Source organism: Glycine max, chromosome 3, assembly GCF_000004515.6.
Source record: "Glycine max cultivar Williams 82 chromosome 3, Glycine_max_v4.0, whole genome shotgun sequence".
NCBI lineage: Eukaryota > Viridiplantae > Streptophyta > Magnoliopsida > Fabales > Fabaceae > Glycine > Glycine max.
In genome coordinates, this window is record NC_016090.4 from 45,210,890 (window position 1) to 45,229,352 (window position 18,463).

General features: G+C 32.7%; 3 protein-coding genes across 14 annotated transcripts; 1 reads left to right on the forward strand and 2 right to left on the reverse strand.

Moving 5' to 3' along the window:
- Positions 1–4,266: 4,266 nt before the first annotated feature.
- On the reverse strand, positions 4,267–11,800 carry LOC100788604 (bifunctional 3-dehydroquinate dehydratase/shikimate dehydrogenase, chloroplastic). 11 transcript variants are annotated; one of them, XM_014774008.3, is made up of 12 exons: positions 11,329–11,791; positions 10,913–11,189; positions 9,584–9,832; positions 9,209–9,314; positions 8,809–9,033; positions 8,158–8,498; positions 7,919–7,982; positions 7,444–7,552; positions 6,224–6,373; positions 5,715–5,863; positions 5,276–5,438; positions 4,267–4,577 (listed from the first exon to the last, which is right to left on the reverse strand). In XM_014774008.3, the coding sequence occupies exons 2-12, from the start codon at positions 10,975–10,977 to the stop codon at positions 4,534–4,536; spliced, it is 1,665 nt and encodes a 554-aa protein (XP_014629494.1). In that variant the 5' UTR covers positions 10,978–11,189; positions 11,329–11,791; the 3' UTR covers positions 4,267–4,533. The 11 variants fall into 11 exon arrangements, 8 of the variants coding, with proteins under 8 accessions (XP_014629494.1, XP_014629493.1, XP_014629492.1 ...); XM_014774007.3 differs by having other exon boundaries at positions 11,282–11,791; XM_014774006.3 differs by having other exon boundaries at positions 10,913–11,791.
- Positions 11,801–12,173: 373 nt separating this feature from the next.
- Positions 12,174–15,008, reverse strand: LOC100783297 (trafficking protein particle complex subunit 6B). 2 transcript variants are annotated; one of them, XR_001387610.3, is made up of 4 exons: positions 14,690–15,002; positions 14,265–14,382; positions 13,823–14,162; positions 12,174–12,569 (listed from the first exon to the last, which is right to left on the reverse strand). XR_001387610.3 is itself a non-coding variant. In XM_003521680.4 (4 exons), the coding sequence occupies exons 1-4, from the start codon at positions 14,839–14,841 to the stop codon at positions 12,541–12,543; spliced, it is 531 nt and encodes a 176-aa protein (XP_003521728.1). In that variant the 5' UTR covers positions 14,842–15,008; the 3' UTR covers positions 12,174–12,540. The 2 variants fall into 2 exon arrangements, 1 of the variants encoding a protein (XP_003521728.1); XM_003521680.4 differs by having other exon boundaries at positions 13,931–14,162; positions 14,690–15,008.
- A 1,106-nt stretch (positions 15,009–16,114) lies between these two features.
- Positions 16,115–18,428, forward strand: LOC100784363 (acyl carrier protein 1, chloroplastic-like). Its single transcript, NM_001254601.2, has 4 exons — positions 16,115–16,288; positions 16,842–16,952; positions 17,834–17,959; positions 18,091–18,428. The coding sequence occupies exons 1-4, from the start codon at positions 16,226–16,228 to the stop codon at positions 18,217–18,219; spliced, it is 429 nt and encodes a 142-aa protein (NP_001241530.1). The 5' UTR covers positions 16,115–16,225; the 3' UTR covers positions 18,220–18,428.
- Positions 18,429–18,463: the final 35 nt, after the last annotated feature.

Here is an 18,463-nt window from a genome sequence, read left to right on the forward strand (position 1 = left end):
ATAAAAAATTAGAACCATGGTTGACTTGATTTAAGATTTGGATCGTTAACGCATTTAACCTAATGTGAAGTAGTTAACTCGGTATTAAACCAGTAAAAGGTCAATGTTGACTTGATGGTTCAACTGATTATACGTTTTTGTCTCCACATTTGTTAACATCAAATACTTTGATTGTGCCTTTTCTGTTTCTATTTCATACAATAGTAACTCCTGTGTGATTTTCTACTATGATTTCCTGTTGTGTCGTTCGCAATCACAGAGTGATGTGATTCCACATTTTTGTTTTACAGTTGAAACATTTTCATGGTTTGCTGCACACAGTATGACATCTTTATTATTGAAAGTTAAAAACAACACAACTATTTGAAATCAATTTGTTCAAATATGAATTGTGAAATTAGAAAGTGTTGTCCATAAGATTGACTTGTTTTGACAACTATAATTGTATCATTGATTTTTTCTTTTCAAGTCCAATATTGCAATTTCATTGCAAATGGACTTTACTTTGGGGAAATATTGGCTTACTATTATGTCTCATTTTTTAGCGAGCATAACTCATCCTTTATGGTGACAAATAATGCATACAAAACCTTTTTTGTTTTAATCTCGTGCTAATTAAAACTATATTGGTCATTTCAACCAATTAGACCCGAAACCAATTGGTCATTCGATTAAAAAATCTTATAAAATTGTTCACAAAAAAATTGGCCTCAAACCAGTAAAAACGATCTTAAATCATGTAAACCAATGATTCACTAAATTAAATTGGTTTGTTATAAATAAATAAAAAAACTTTTCACATAGGTCTATGCTTTCATATCACATTTTCGTACTTTTTTTTTTTGCAAGGCCAAAAAAGAGTGCATTATATTAATGGTTATAGTAATTACAACATATGACTACAATCCTCACAAGTAGTGAATGAGGTTGTATCTAACTTTCTAATAGGCCCTGCATAAGCATATACAAGTATCACCCCCTACAAACATTAGTATTGCATTAGTTAATGTCAAAAAAGAAAAGAAACATTCTCATCGAAGGGGGAGTTCACCCAACTCCACCCGAGAAAAGAATGTTGCTTGAATTAGAAAATAAACACTATACACAACATTGGATTCACGATCCAATCATGAAATGAAAAATATTGTTGTCTTTTCCTTTGCCTTAACCCAACTCCACACCTTAAACACATATTTTTCATGCAATTCCTCCATTGATATAAATTTGTAAAAGATCATTTTCTTTTATACCACGAGTATTCTAAGGTTGTTCAACACGCTACCGATGTGGGCTTGATATTCAAGTTATGAATAGATGAATTCAACACTTTAAAAACCTTCGATCAACACTCCAATTTTTTGGGTTTGCCTATAAACATTTAATCAAGTGCTCATACTCTAGTATCCAATTATTGCTCCCCTTTGTCCTTTTCATGAACAAAATACGATCATTAGTGTTGTATCATTCCTATAAATTTTTGTTGATTAAACTTCTTACTTGAAGTTGGATAAAAAGCCAGAGAATTGTGTGGTTTTCTTAAAGTTCCCATAGACTCATTATCTTCTTTGGGATATACCAAATAACCAATAGAAACCAAACCTCATGCTTATATGAGCAAATTTATTATGGAAAGTGGTGGTTGGAGATCATAGCTTGAAGATAGAGATGCATTTGATGGGAGACACAAAATGAAAATCATGCGTAACTCAAGGAATGATATCTACATGCATGTTGAGATAAAATCATGTGGCTAGAGATAGAAAATAAGAATCAAACTTTGTGTGAAAAAGATGCATGCTACTTTGATTTTGAAAGGGAAGAAAATAAAGACATGTAAAGTGTTGACTTGCAAATGACGCATGAAATGAAGACAAAGACATGTTCAAACAAAAGGGTATGTTGCCCTTTCATTATTGGGTAAAAAATTGGAGCTCAATATTTTTTTTGGCATATTGATAGTTACAAGATAATTTAAATTATAAATTATTTTTATGCATAAATCCAACAAAAAATATATGCTTAAGTTTAATTTTAAGAGTTAATTATGTTTTTGGTCCTTAATTTTTTTTGTGAATTTGAGTTTTAGTCTACTTTTTTAGCATTTTTGGTCCTTGTATTTTTTCTAGCAAATTTAGTTTTTATTGTCAAGTAACAATGTTAACTAATGATGTAAATGTCACATTGGTGGCTTAGTGACTTGCCACATCACCAAGTAGTATGATTTGGACAACCACATGTAATTTTTTTATGAATTATATTTTTTAATCTTTCATTTGTTGAGATCAATTTGATGACATTAGACTAATGCAAAGGAGACATGACACTTATGGCTTAGTCATGGTGGTGGATGACAAGCATGTGAAGAATGATAAAGACTAAAGTAATGGAACATAAAGTGTTACCAAATCAAGTTGGGTCTTGGGTTTGAATTGTTGAACACATCACCTAAATTGATCAGTTCAAGTTAGCTATTTAACAATATAAATTGATATGTGAACTTGCTCAAACTAATTTTGTTCTTTTTGAGTTAGGTTGAATCAACCGAATTAGTAAGCTTTGCTTGACTTTTGTTCAACCTCATGTGAGATGAGGTGAAACAAATGTTTTTAAAACTAAATTGGTCATTGAACCAACCAAAACATTGGTTCAAGGTTTAATAAGGGATATTCATAAATCAATACAATACAAAAAATAAAAATAAAAAATCCAAAAATAAATAAATAAAAACCAAACAGATAAAAAGGTTGTAAAAAAATATTTTATTGGATTGAATCTCAAGTTTGATTTTAAAAATCAATCTAATCTAATCCAATCCAATCCAATCCAATCCAAAGTGATTCGTGTCCTATCTGCTATAGTCATGATCTTTGGTAAGACTAGAATATCAAGCAACACCTCTTTAGCTTGCATGAATTCCTCAATTTTTTAGTTTATTATTAGGAAACAACTTGGAATTTCAGGTCATCCTAGAAGAGTGGAGCATATATTTTTTGTCTTCTAGAAGAAGCCATTAAGAGAATGAGTTAAATGCAACACAGATGACTCGACTAAGGGCAATCATGACATTGCAAATTGAGATGGGATATTTAGAGATAATTCGACACTATTTCTAGGGTGTTTTTCTCAAAATTTAAGCATAAATAACTCTATATTGGTTGAGCTAACAAGTGTCATTTTAACTACTGAGATAGCTTTCAAAACTACAAACAAATATTTTGGGAATAACCTAGTAAATTGCTTATATCTCCAAATCACCCTTTGCCTGATGTAATACACCATTTGATATATAATTATTTTATACATTATATACAAGTTATATGGTTATTGAGTTATTTCATTTTATTTTTAATATGTATGTGTTACACTAAAGGAGATTATATGATAATATTTGTATATACACTTGGTACAATGTTTTTTATTAATAATAAAATTCTTCCCATATTTTTTATTGACTAATTTACTCACGTGATCTTTTAAATTTTATTTTAGGTTGTAATTTGGTTTCTTATATATTAAAAGTTGTAAGATGATCTCTTATGATAACACTAATAAATTTTTTTATTGAGGTACAATTTCAAATCTTTTTTGATTGATTCAAGACATTAAACTTATCCTATTAAACTAACCTACATAAAGGGACACACACAAAGTAAAAGTTGCATGAAAAATGTGTTTCAGAAGCACACGAGAAATCTCTAAAAATCAAGCAAAAATTTGATCATAATATTTAATTTTGTCAGAACATTAATTAAGTTTTATAATTTTCATGTCGGTGAATCTAAAGGAATAGATTCCACGTCTTGAATCATTAAAAAAATTAAAATTATGTCCCAAAATTGAAAATAAGAAGTATTTCGAAAATAATGAATGTTGTAAAAGATATTATTTAAGGGATCATTTTAAAAATTTTAATAAATAAATGATCAAATTATAGCTTAAAATAAAGTTAAGAGATCATGTGAATAATTTAGTTTTATTTATTTATCGAGAATATAGTAAGCGGGAAATAACTTAAGTGGGAGGTTGAAATAAAATAGTGGCGTGGTTTGTGGTAGCACTTGAAATATAAATATTATTGTAAATTATAGATAAAATTATAAAAAAACAATTTATATATATTATAAATTTTAGATAAAATCATAAAAAAAAACAAAATAATTGTAGATCATAAATAGAAAAAAATGTGAATGGCACACACAACAACCATATAACAACATTTTTTTGTGTAAGGCCCAAGTTAATATTACCTATGAAGCTATGACAACATTTTTTTCTTCTTCAGAGAATCACAACATTTTTATTCCTAAAACCACAAATTAAGTTGAACCATGTCTTTCAGCTGCGCCCACAACAACTTTTGCTATTTTGCCTATTATTTCAATTTATTATGTTGCATTATAGTTGTCGTCCCAACTAAAAATAAGGGATTTTTTTTAAAGAAAAATGTTATGCAATGTGATACAAGAATTTCTTGATAGGTGCAGGCATGCAGCCTCCTTCAAGTTGTAGGATCAATTTATGAAAGCGGCGCCTTCAAAATTTGGATAAAACAATTTCCCGCATAAATTCTTCAGGTGCTGCACAGAAAGGAAACTGGAGTAAGGCAACTTAATTGAATTGTTGCAGGGTAACCAATACACCGATTTTTTATTTTTTTGAGTAACCAAGAAAAACAAGGTGTATTTATTTTCTCATAGCTTTTAGTCTTGGCATATAACTTTCGCAGTTAAGCATATAACTGCATAAGTACGTTAACGTTTAAACAATAACTTGTTTTTGGTGCCTTTGTAGGTTTTAAAATTAGTATGTTATTTTGGCCACTGAAGATTTATCTCTTATTAATTTAGTCTTTTTGCAGAATAACTGTGTGTTTGTTCCTTTAAAAGCAACTGGTTTGCATCATCATTTTATGTGCTTGAATGTGTTTGGATACACGTTCATAAAATTAATTTTAAAATAATGTGATTTATGTTTGAATATTTTTATTATAAAATCAAATTAAGAGTAAAATTTTAGATCTAACACAAAAACTATTTAAAGTTATTTTGATCTAAAATCAATTTTAAATCATTTTTTAATGTACAATCAAATATGTGAAAATATATCTAAAATTAATTATGAACCAATAATCAATTTCCAAACAAGAAACCAATCACACACTAAATTAATAACTTAATACAAACTGAATTAATTAAAAAATGATATACTTGAAGAATTAAAAGAAAAGTTTGATGATACAAAGGTGAAAGGTGAAAGCAGAAAGTGAAGATTGTACCTTCTAGGCCAGTGAAAAGATTGAACTGACCAATGGCCTGCCTTAGGAACATTTCTACCCCAGCCACAGTTATTGCTCCTGCAGCATCCGCTTCGTTCAACAATCTGGTTCTTCTTGGAGTATACACAGCATCAAAGACTAACCGGTAGTCTTCCAAAGTAGCCTTCAAGAAGAGATCAGCATTAATAATTAAACTCACATTAAACATTTTTTATAGACAAAACTTAGATGGAATTCCTTAAAAGCCTGTGGTGCATTTCTTTTAATTAGAATTAAAGTTTCACTTGGATAACTTATGTTAACCTTTAATACAAACTTTTACTATACAGATTATTACTAAAGATGATACTTCAATTTTAAATAGAGAACAACATTAAAAATATCCGAAGAACTAGATCCAAATTTTGTACTTATTTTACTTGAATAAAGGGTGTAGAACCTCTGCCACAGGAATTCTGTCTGTATTGGGATGCATTCCTACAGGTGTTGCATTCGCAAGAATTGCCCCTTTCTCTGGCTGAAAGTTGACCAACTCTTTGAAAGGCTGAGCTTCACCAAATACAGCACAAGCAAGAGATTTTGCTCTATCTTTTTGAACACAAGAGAATAAGAAAACATGTCAATGCAACATAATCTCTAGATATAGAGCAGTTTTTGTATAACAGTGAAATTCGTGAAAAACTATAATATGCTACATCAAGGTATTAAACTTGACGTAACAAAAAAAAAGGTAGTATTAAACTTGATTGATCAAAGTTATGCAGATTGAGTTAAGGGTGTTTCTGTAATTCCACCCACCCCACCTACCCTTTGTGGCACTTTTTGGGGAAAGTAATTGGAAGGTGTGACAGGTATGTTGATGTTGGTAAAACTTCAACTCTATCACGAGAGAGAATCAAAGGAAAATTAAATTTTATAGTAGACAACATATGTGCCTTTGTTTTATACCAAAATCAATGTCAAAGATGACTAGACGAGCTCCTCTGCTTTTAGCACCAAATGCCAGTGCTTTCCCTGCACCTCCCGCACCAACTAGCACAAACAATCGTCCAGCAAGGGGTGAACCTAAAGATGCTTCACCATCATTGCAACCATGCTCTGACAATTAATTCATGGGAATTAATTAGTATTATTAAGAATCACACCAATTGTAAATTGAGATTGCAAAGAAAGAAGGCATAGTTGATCAAAGAAAAATAGGACAAAACCTATATCAAGCTATTTATATCCTTGTTAACAAGTTCTCAAATCAAACAATGACATGGAATTTTCTCCAACCATAAATAGTCTCCACTAAGAGTAAGTTGTAGAATTTTAGAAAACATCCATATGTCATTGTTCAAAATGAGAACTTGATATGGCAATGACATAAGGAACTAGATCTATATCTCTTGGTGTGCTGCAGATGAATGATAGCGTGTGGGGTGCCAACCTGGTTGGGATCACTTGCACTATTGTGAGGCTTCAGCGTGCCTTTGGTTTTAAGAAAGAAAAGATCCAAGTTTTGTAAAAAAAAAAAAAATACATTGAAATTTCAAAAAATACATTAGAAACGAAGCTATTAGAGAGAGGGTTGGAGTAGCGCCTATTGTAGAGAAGATGGTGGAAAATAGACTTAGGTGGTTTGGGCATGTAGAGAGAAGACCGGTAGACTCTGTAGTGAGGAGAGTAGACCAGATGGAGCGAAGGCAAACAATTCGAGGCAGAGGAAGACTCAAAAAGACTATAAGAGAGGTTATAAAAAAAGATCTCGAACTTAATGACTTGGATAGAAGTATGGTACTTGATAGAACATTATGGCGGAAGTTGATCCATGTAGCCGACCCCACCTAGTGGGATAAGGCGTTGTTGTTGTTGTTTTTGTTCAAGAAAGAGGATAAGTTGGAGTCCTTCAGTATCAAGAAAAAGTGAAACATGCTCAGTAGTCAGTAATTACTGTTAAAAGATGTAAACCACTCTTGGGTAGGCCCCTAACAATTCAAGCTTTTAAGAAAGTTGGTCGTTAATGTTTTTTCGCAACCTCCTTGGCCAAATGATAAAGAGTTTGACTTTTCACCTTTATGCATTCATGTAATAGCTTTGACTTTTAGGTTGTTGATGTTTAAAAAATATATTTTTTTGGCAAGCTCAAGGGAATTAAAATAAGCACAACAGTGAGGGAGTATTACCAATGAGTGCATCCTCAATTGCAGTAATTGCAGCCTCACAATCTGTATTATAACCAACAAGTTTTCCATCTCTTGGTCTCCTTATTATAGTATTAACTGCTCCTATAGACTGGCGGAACATGAAGTGAAACAAATTGATTACTAAAAATCATTTCCTGGAAGAACAACCGCATCTTAAGTTCATTTTAATAGATCACTATTGTCATCAAGCAACTACATGCCTTACTGCATTAATTTCCCTTGGAAATTATTTTGGACAGACTGATGTTCAACTTCTGAATTCAGTTTCATTTCAAATGATCAAAGAAAGATATCGTGAACAACTCTAAAGAGAAAGTGATTTAGGGCAACCTTTTTCAATTTATATCTTAGCAGAAAGAAGAACTATTATAGAAGTACAGATTGAGCCATGATGTTGGTAAAAAGAAAACCACTACTAAAAACTTGCAAATGTTGCATGGAAGAATAAGCCAACCTGAGCAAGTGGATGGACTTCATCGCAAAACCTTAGCACTTCTTCCTTATATGGAATCCCAACACTGCAGTACAAAAGAAGTAGATGAGAATTTTCCAAATAAGAAAGAAATGCAAAAACTTAATTGTTGAAGTGATAACTAATAAAACACCATCATTCATGCAAACCACAAAATTAAATAGTTAATGAGAAAATATGATTCCAACTTGCAAGTGGATTCATAACAACATGTGACCTACCTAAAACCACTAAAATCAGGGCTTGGATAGGTACTAAAGAACTTTTTAAGATCATCAACAAACATGGGGACATAGATTCCATTATAGTTTACATCTTTGAAGGAAGGATTATGCAATATAGGGCCTCTGCTGTGGCTAACTGGTTTTGAGATGAGCCCAAAAACTTTAGTATCTGCATTTACATGTTCCAATTTATAGGCTTCTTGGATACTGTCAAGAGAAGGCAAACCAGGGATTGGATTTCCTGCCAATGATCCATAGACAAAGAACCCGCCAAATTTTGGACTCAGAAGCTGGCTTATTAATCCTCTTTCTCCAACAGAATAAGCAATCAACGGTACCTGCAAATTGTTACCAGAGCAGGAAAACATTAGAAAGAATGAGAAAATTAATTCTGATATAACAATATATTAAAAAGATCTGAACAGAAAGCAAGTGTTTGTCAGATTTCCATCCTTGTACATTAGAAATAATCCAACATTTTGTAAATCATTTGACATTTCCCTACTGAATCAAACCCAAGAAAACAAGATTTCCCCTCTTGGCTATAACTTGTGCCTGAATTATTATTGCAATAGTACAATTTATATTGGAAATATGATTATTCAGCAGATGTAAGCTTGAAAAAGGAAAAAAGAAAAAAAGCCATGCCTGGCAATAGAGAAACAAGCTAAAAATTCTTTTAATTTCGGTTATATCAGCTGCAAGTGTGACAAGTTTGATGATATCTGCTCCAGTAGCTTGCATTAGTTCAACAAGTTGAAGTAGTACTTCATGCGGAGGGGTGGTGCCATCCACATAGCAGGAAACAATGATTTTGCCATGACTATTATGATTTCTCATATGTTCCACCAAGGTTGGAAGACAAGAAGCTGCCTGAATAACTATACAATGTAAGTAAAGGAGAAAATATATGTATACATTATGGCCATTCTAAGAAAGCATCATTCAGTGGTAGATTAGGGAAATAAAACAAACTATACATTGGATGCAATGAACAAAGTGACACTTTCCCAAAGAAACAAATTTTCAAATGCTAAAGAAGTTATACCTTCAGCTCAACGTCTATGAAATCAGCACTCAATTCCACAGCAAGCTGTAATGCTTCCAACCGCTTGTTCTCATCGCCCTCGTACAAACCACCTTCCCATTTTGGTCTTTTAAAAAGTAAACAAAACAAATACAGTACATTGAATGCAAATGATTTTAGAGAGCATCTCTATAAACAACTTAATTAAGTACTTATTCGATAAGCCCTGATCAAATGAAAGCATAATTATTTAAAATAGTTAAATGACTTGCATAATTTAATCTTGTCAATTCATAACATGATCCAATGATGTAACACTTACGATCCCTCCAACATATTAGATACAAAGAGTAAGATTGAATAACAGGATAAGTTTGTTGACGTTATATGGATTACCGGTTAACAATAAGCACGGGTAGTGGCTTATTTTGGAGAATGATTTTGAGGTCATGGTGAGAGTGGAAATTGGTGATGCAGTCAAGCCTAAGCTCCACTATATCAGCTCCTTCTGCCTTTGCCTGATGCATGCCATTCACAATCTGCTCAGCAGATACATATTGGTGTGTTGTGATTGCAGCACAAACCATAACAGAATGTTTCCACACCTGGTTACTACCCATTTGATTCACAGAAACAGTCCAAAAACTATTTAAGAGATCAAGAGAAGCAAATAATTAACAAGGTCCCTCACGTGAGTCGTTATCCATAGCTGACACAGCTCCAGCAAAGCATTGGAAATTTGGAATACACACTAAATAACAAGCTTTGCTATAATTAATTTTTTGGATTAAATATTGTCATTTTTTAAGGGAACGGATTAAATAATGTCTTAATACTTGTAAACAGGCTAATGTTTGTCTTTAGTTCCTCAAAAATAAATAATTTCCTTTTGTCCCTTATTTATAAAAAATGTGTCGGATGCAATCGTTATTTTTTTTATGACCACATACCTACATTTCTATAAATCAAAGACTAAAGAAAGACAATCTATTTTGGAGTGATTATAAAAGAACATTACCCTTGCAAGAACTATTTTCATATTTTTTTTTTCCTTTTAGCATTTGCAATATTCTTAAACATATGAGAATCTTCTCTTAACCATTAACATTTTATGAAATTTTATTGCTCTCAACATTTTCATATTTTTCAAGACTTTACACTTTTAGTTTTTCATATATTTAAACTTTTTTTTTAAATTTTCAATAATTTTAAACACTACTTTTATACATTTTAAAAATTTTCAAACAATTATATTTTTAAATTTTTATTGTTTTAACCTTTTCATTTGTTTTAAGTCATTACATTTTTACTTTTACATATTTTTAAACATTAGTTTATACATGTAAATCTTTTTTTTAAACAATCATTTTAAAAAAAATTGCATCCACCATTTTCAAACTTTTAAGGCATTACTTTTTTAAATTTTCATATTTTTTTTTTTAAAACTAATCCTTTCAAATTTTGCAATATTCTTAAGCATTACCTTTACACTTCTAAATCTTTTTTTTTAACATGATCGTTTTTAAACTTTTTGTGCTCCAAACATTTTAATATTTTTAAAACATTATTCTTTTTATTTTTCATATTTTTTAAATTTTATTCTTTTCAACTTTTTTAAGCATCATTATCTTATGAACTTTTATAGTTTTCAACTTTTTAATATTTTTTTATTAAAATATATTTTTCATTCATATAAAATTGATAAAATTAGAATTTAATACTCACAAAATTTTTAGATCATTTTTCGTCATTTGTGAGCACCTCCTCAAACACCATAACCCAACAATCATCAACCATGTTACCACCGCACCTCCTCAAACACCATAACCACTGCAACTCCAGCCAAACAGACACAACTCCAAATCTAAAATCCCTATACTAAATAATTTCATCAAACACCGTCTCTACTGAGCACAAGTCACCACATTTGGCATATGCAGCAATCATGAGTTGGCCACAAATACATCAACATGAGAACCAATTTGAATCCCAAAGAACAGAACTGCACCCAAAAATTTAAAACCCATCATTCCCCCTTGAATTTTTAACAGAGACCAAGTAGAATAAAAAAAAAAAAGAGAGATTTGAAGAAACCCTCATTCTGCAGGTTAAAAAAAGTTCCCAGATTTGAAGAAACCCACAATGTCCAAAATAACATCGTGGTGGTCGCGGTGGCCAGTTGGGTCTTGCAGTCGAAGCAGGCCTTATGTGTGGGGTCGGAGAATACGTGCCACGCATCGCACACGCCCATGAGGGCCTCGTCGCGGGCTTGGAGAACCAACGCAGCGCCGTGGCAAATGGACTTGGAAGGCGTCGGAGAGAGTTCCTCGCCGTCGTGCGCCTCCACCAGCTACAACAATTACGACCGCTGGATCAGTGTCTACAACCGCTTAGATGAAACCGGCCACGACCAACCCATTTCCAACCCCGAGTTCCGCGAACAGTTGGAGATTCACATGAATCACTTGCCTCACACGTGGATCAGAGGAAGAACACAATGTTCTCAAGATCCCTTTAGTGGTCACCGTGGATTTGCGTGGAAGAGAGAACAAAGTTGCCAGCCACACAAACTTTTAGTGGACAGATATTAGTGTTCAGATATAACCCTACCTAACTCCGGACCAAGAAATCACGCATTGATTTTTACGAGAACGAATTTTTACAAGAATTAAAAATTCGAATTTTACCAATTTTACGGATAAAAAAATATATTTTAACTTATTTTTTAAGTCAGTACTATTAGACAATTATATATTTTGCATAATTTTATTTTTTTCAACATTTTCAATTTTTTTAAAAAATATTTTTATCATCTAAATCTTCTTTTTTTTTTTAAAAAAAAAAAGAACATTTTTGAACACTTGATTCTTAAAAAAAAACGTGTTTCCTACGAGTTATTGTCTTAAATGATTACTAGCGAAAACTTCTTAACGGAATACCATATGAAGAAAATATAATTTAAATATGTAAATTTAAGTCAGTCTTATAAAAAAAGCCAGCCTCCTGCAAATTGGCAATCGAATAAGTGGTACATGTTTTAAAAGGTTCCATACAAGAGCAACAATATTACAATGATTGGAATTCTCCGTCTTTCCACAGTCCAATAATTCGATGTTATCGTACTCCATAGAATCTGCGCCTGAAAGAACCAAATCCTCACTTATCAAAATACTACCTCAGGAGCCCTTCCTACACATTCCAGTCAATAACATTTAATATAATAGTTTATATCTCGTAAAGAAACATTCCCCACTCGAGCATTTTACGACAAAAGAGCTCACAGACATCAAAGCATTGTTTTGAACAATATTAATGCTTCCCCTTCCATCATCAGTATTACAACTATGAACTCTTCAAGCTTTTATACGGACCACAAATGAACCTGCTCAATGATGTAAAAAAGGAGATTGATCAGAGAAACTCAGGCAAAGAAGACAATTTTTTATACACAAACAGAATTAGGGAATGCTTGTTATTTAAGATAGTGTGTTTCATATGTTATGCAAGATATCCATGTGTATAGGTTTAGGTTCTAAACAGACTTGGTGTAAGACTATCTCCTAGACTGATGTTAATTGAGTGCAACTTCCTAAACTTGTGATCCATAAACCTACTATTTCCTAAGTACCTAGAGTATTTCTAAGCTTTTAGTGCATTTTATTTCAAACACACATAGTGCTCACTAGTTCACAACTCACAGAAAGATGACACCAAAACAAAAGAATTTACATGCTGCAATGATGATAGTTTGTAATAATTAGAGTGAAAGAATCCTAATTTATAAGACAATGGCATCATCATTTATCCCAGATTAAGACTGATTACAGGAAATGACGTTGAAATTTCAGATCAAGCTAAATCCTAATCATTATCCCAAGATAGTCCACCTGCAACAGTGATATCATGTTCAAGGCTTCTAAATACAGAGCTGGATAATGAGATACTTTATTACATACATGGAAAACAAAGACAATTAACCTTGAAATGTTTGTATTCTACATGTATGGGGACACACAATCTTGTTTAAATTGTCCTAAATTAACAAACACAGATTAAGAAAACTAGAGATTAACATAATTTTTCTTGAAAAAAATGCATAAATTAAACTTCCTAAACTGAAGCAATAACTGCAGGGGCTATTGGAATTGAAGTATTCCACAACAGAAAGGTCTACAGATCACAATAATTTCAAAATAAATGACATGATTATCCTCAATCAGGACCTTAATAAACTAAAACGTTAAACCTTGGATTTTGCTGTAGCTGGAGGGTGAGCCTCGATACAACAGTAAAGATGTAGGGTTATGACCTAGTGACAACAAAATTCAGACTTGATTTTTGCTGTAGCTGCAGGGTGTGCCTTGGTACAACAGTAAAGCTGTAGGGTTATGACCTAGTGACTTGCAGGTCCTAATCATAGAAACAGGTTCATGTAGCCCCCTTTGTTTATGAGGGGTAACACTCAATACATGTAGCCCCCTTTGTTTGAGCTTTTTTTTTTTTTTTTTAAAAAAGTCCTTTATAAACTAAAAAGATATGTTTAAAATATTGTAATAATAATTTCTTTGAAGCTGCATCACTATAGAATTGTGATTACACACGATTGAGAACTATGGATAATCATTACGGCTTTACCTTACAGAAGGATAAATAACTTGTGCATCCAGAAAACATTCATAATGAAAAGGTTTCTCTATCCCTAAAAAGTCTTCTCTAAATTGTGTGAGAGAGAGAGATACACACATGCAGGAAGGTTTGATATATCCGCAGAAACTGCACAAGGAATTCCCAAGTTGGAAAGAGCTCCTCTAATGATCCCACATGGGAAGTAAAGATGCATGCTCATTGCTTGTGCTGCCTTGCTTTCAGCTGTAGGTGAAGTAATATCTTCAACTGGACTAACATTTTCAGTGGATGGATCAATTGACATCCGTGCAAGCCAGCGAAATTTATTATCTTGCAATACAAATGTACCCTGAAACATAACCAAATACACCCCAATCAAAAACTATATATTATATAATAAAAAAAATAATTAAATATATATACCACCTATAGGGATCAGCTCTGAACTCACCCTATGGTTTGTCTTCAAGTTGTCAATCTGCTTCTTAAAGAGCTCAGACCAGAAATCCTTGCAGATGAACTTGATGGCCTCCAGATGATCCGTGAACCGAGGCCGATCCATGGTATACCTAATAACAAACCACATTTTTACTAATTCACTCAAATTTCATGACAATTCCTCTCAGACAGCCATAAGCATTACAACCCTAAGCATGCGAGATAAGCCTAAAGTTTATCTAAATCCACTGTAATTACATCTTAGTTAATTTGGCTTTAGTTTGATTTTGGGGCTTATTAGTATAATTGCACAAACTATCTAAATCCACTGTAACTACATCGTTGTTTTTTCAGCACAGATCTACATAAAGGAATTGAATAAAAAAAAAGGTACAGTGATCGAAATATCGCTGACGAAATTAGGGGGTTGGAAACAACCTTTCAGAGAGCTGGTGACCGACCTGATATCCAATGGCCTCGATCCGGCGTGCGGCGAGTTCAGGCTTGTTTGCGTAGAATCGGTTGCAATAGCACGCCACCATCTCCGTCAATAAGCTATCAATGCAACTCTCTGATACTTCCCGAACCATTCTCTCTCTCTCTCTCTCTCTCCCTCCCTCGCTCGATTGCTTGCTAATCTATGGAAAATGAAAGAATCAGAATCACTATACACTCTGAATCTGATTACTCATACTATACTCATCGTCCTTGCTTCCCTTGCCTCACCCCGATCTAGACCAATGTATCAGAATTGAAATTACTGGACTTTAAAATTGGCTTAACTGTGCAATATAGTTTGGGCCTATAATCTATGACCCAAGGGGTTCTATTTGCATCCCTTTATCCTCTCCTCACCTGCTGTTCATTTTTTATTTTTTTTATCTTATAAAAATATTATTCTCAGGATTAATTTTTGTAATATAATTTTGGAAAGTTGTGATATTCTAATATTAAGTAAGGATGGAAATAAGCCAGATTCTTCAACAAGAACCTATCACTTAGCCTACATAAAATCGAGGCCTTTACAACAATTTCAACTTATTTCCTATAAAGTCTAACATACTTATCTTCACCTAGTGTTAAACTGTCATAAAGTAAGACTTTATACAAGCTTGTAGGCCATGCCTTTAAAAAATACCTTTGATAGGTAAAAAAAGTCAAGCTCAGATGATGTATTTTTAATCAAAGTTGGATTCAGACCTAATAATGACTAGCCTGACATACTTTATTTTTACTTCTAATATCAAGGAAATTATATTACATAATGTATAAAAAATAACCAAATTAAAAAAAAATAGTTTTCAAAATATATTAAAAATAACTACCATACGAAAACTACTTTACATGTTTTAGTTTTTACATTATTTTTTTTGTATAGGATTTTCTACTTGAGGTAATTTTATTTGTGTTGGGTAAATATATTGGACCATCTTGTTAAAAAAAATTTAAAAAATAGAATAAGTGTTTTTTAGAAAAATAAATTTTAATAAACAGATAAGATTGGTTTATTAAAATAAACAATAAATTATTTTTTAATAGAAACAGTTTAGACAATTACATTAAAATTACAAAAAATTATTTATTTTATTAAAATAAATATTTTTTAATCAATAAGTTTAACTAAACTGACCATACGTGACAAAATTTTCCCTATATGTAATTATATATTCAAGATTGAAAGTTGAAATATGTATTAATTGGTGTACCTGACTTAGTGTTTGGCGATATTTTAAAATAGTAGTGATGTGAAGGAAATAGAAGAGGGGTGTGAAAAGAAAGAAGCATGTGTAAAGGCCAGCCCAAATGAAAGGGTAGTGGAGATTCGGAATCGAAAGAGAGGACTCTTTCCAGCCGCCAACAATCACGGGGGCTGCTATATATACTCTCCCCTCACGCACTTGGTGTTCTCCGCCACCCTCTCTCCTCCTTTCTCCATTTTTCCTCTGCGCCTTTGCATTTCAGCAGCACACCACAATGGCCACCAATGCATTCACTGGCACATCTCTCTCCATGCGATCTGTCATTCCTCAAACACAGGTATCGTTTTCCCTTCCTCTTTTCATCAAATCATAACCACTACTATGCGCTTTGCTCTGCCTCTTGATTTGTTCATTACTTCGCCGCACCTTTTCACTCCTCACGACCAAGCTCTCGATGCGTTTATTACATGTTTCATTTTCTCTTTCTAGGACATGATTTAGATGTATTTCCTCCGTGATGTATCTTTTTTTTTCACTTTTACTATTTCTACTCTACTTTTCCATTTCCTGTCTAATTTTTTTTGTAAAATGTTTTAAAAGAACAAATTTGGGCTTTTACTAGTGCGTAGACATGCCAATAGTCGAGCAAGTTTCTATATTTTCCCCCTGTTTTTAAGTAATACCCACTAGTTTGTTAGTGATGAATGATCAGACATGGACAGAAACTGAAAATTTTGGACAACAATATGTTCTACTTTCTGCACACATTAATGGTGTTCTTTTAAAAGTTTTCACTTGAGAAAACTTTAATTTCTTACAAAGTTACAATTGTTTATTATTGTTTTATTTTTGTATTGATGAGCTTTGTATGGATCAAATTGTTTGAGCAGGCATTTGCCTCAATTTCTGGCCCGACATCTGCTTCAATTTCCAGCTTTGGGAGAAAGAATGTTTCTTTTAGCTTGCAGCCACGCTTAATTCGCCTTAAAATTTCCTGTGCTGTAAGTAGCCAATGCAATATATGATTTTTCATATTTTTTGTGATTGATTTTTGCTTGCATGGTTATCAAATCACTGGATGTTAGATTTCTTGAGCTTATAGCTAAAAGGATTTTTCTCGAGTGGATTGTTCTTCATGAAGTCACTCTGTTTGAGGCAATCTGAGAAATGATTGAGAAAAATTGTGACGTGAAAAGTGAAATGGTTTGCATAGTTTATCACATGAGGTCACACATCCTTATTTTAGTAAATTAGGGTGCTCGTTGGCCTCAATTAACCCTTGGTTCTGCACACAATAATATAGTGACCTGCATAAATTCCATGCTTTGTGAGATAAAGAAATGGTTTTAACTGAAGAAACACCGATTATAACTTATAAGAACTAACATAAACTACTTTTTGTTTGCCGTTATGTGGATATTGCTGCAAAGGCTTTTAACCAAACTATTATAATGTGTAAATTAGATCTTGTTCGGGATTTTTTAATTTTGTGTTTTATAAGACAAATTATATGTTTGTCTAATTATGTCCACGCATTGAATTAATCCATATTTTAACAAATCGACTCTCACTAATCACAAGCTGAAAAATGCGATGCTATTTGTGAAAGTATCTTTTGCTCCCGTCTGCACCAATGTAAATAGATCCAGTAATGCTTCGTTTGTTTAAGATTTAGGAGCAGTGTAAACAACCATTTGATGAAAGTAAATTTTTTTGGCTATGACTAGAAGTTCTGGAAGGCAATTTTTCCTGTATGTGGTGATCATAATTTAAGAAAAAGTGCCATAAATAATAAATTACCATCACCTGGACTTGCCTTCTCTTTCTTTTTGTGGGTATATTTGCTTTTTCCATGCTTATGTAAACAAACACCTTTGAGCAGGCCGCTAAACCAGAGACAGTAGAGAAGGTGTGCAAAATAGTAAAGAAGCAGCTGGCTATGCCTGAAACTGATGTGGTGACTGGGGAGTCAAAATTTGCAACTCTTGGTGCTGATTCCCTTGACACGGTAATCAGAAACATCATGCCCACACATAACATATTTCCGTTTAATGTTCATTTCCTATATCTAACATCTTACATGTGCCATGACACTTGATCGAACGATTGTGGATTTCCTTTAAATACCATGCCTTGTAGGTTGAGATCGTGATGGCACTTGAGGAAGCATTTGGTATTGCCATTGAAGAGGACAGTGCACAGAGCATCGCTACGGTTCAGGATGCTGCAGATCTTATTGAAGAAATCGTTCAGAAGAAGAGTTCTTAGAGTAAACATGTACCAGAAGGTTTGTGTAAAACATGAACTCATCATAGTCTCCATGCCGATCAATATTTATGGTGTGGGGCAATTCTGAGTCTCGAGTGTTTTAGTTGTGAACTCTGTTGCGTGATTAAAACAAGTCTGAGAAGAAAAACAAATTAGTCCAACCTTTTGTTTGTTTCTGGAAGTTAGTTATATCAAGTTGTGTTTTTGCATTAAGGGGTTTTTGTCAATGATATGCTAATTTTAA

Bases quoted from the DNA above. Each gene is read 5' to 3' on its own strand.
- LOC100788604 (XM_014774008.3), bottom strand. From the start codon at position 10,977: ATGATTGTTGGGTTATGGTGTTTGAGGAGGTGCTCACAAATGACGAAA. The intron at 7,983-8,157 runs GTAGGTCACATG...TTTGTACTGCAG, and splicing joins CCTGATTTTAGTGGTTTTAG to TGTTGGGATTCCATATAAGG. The intron at 7,553-7,918 runs GTTGGCTTATTC...ATGTTCCGCCAG, and splicing joins AAGTCCATCCACTTGCTCAG to TCTATAGGAGCAGTTAATAC.
- LOC100783297 (XM_003521680.4), bottom strand. From the start codon at position 14,841: ATGGTTCGGGAAGTATCAGAGAGTTGCATTGATAGCTTATTGACGGAG. The intron at 14,163-14,264 runs GTGAGTTCAGAG...GTTATGTTTCAG, and splicing joins ACTTGAAGACAAACCATAGG to GGTACATTTGTATTGCAAGA. The intron at 12,570-13,930 runs GTGTGTATCTCT...ATCATTGAGCAG, and splicing joins TATATCAAACCTTCCTGCAT to GTTCATTTGTGGTCCGTATA.
- LOC100784363 (NM_001254601.2), top strand. From the start codon at position 16,226: ATGGCCACCAATGCATTCACTGGCACATCTCTCTCCATGCGATCTGTC. The intron at 16,953-17,833 runs GTAAGTAGCCAA...ACCTTTGAGCAG, and splicing joins GCCTTAAAATTTCCTGTGCT to GCCGCTAAACCAGAGACAGT. The intron at 17,960-18,090 runs GTAATCAGAAAC...CATGCCTTGTAG, and splicing joins GTGCTGATTCCCTTGACACG to GTTGAGATCGTGATGGCACT.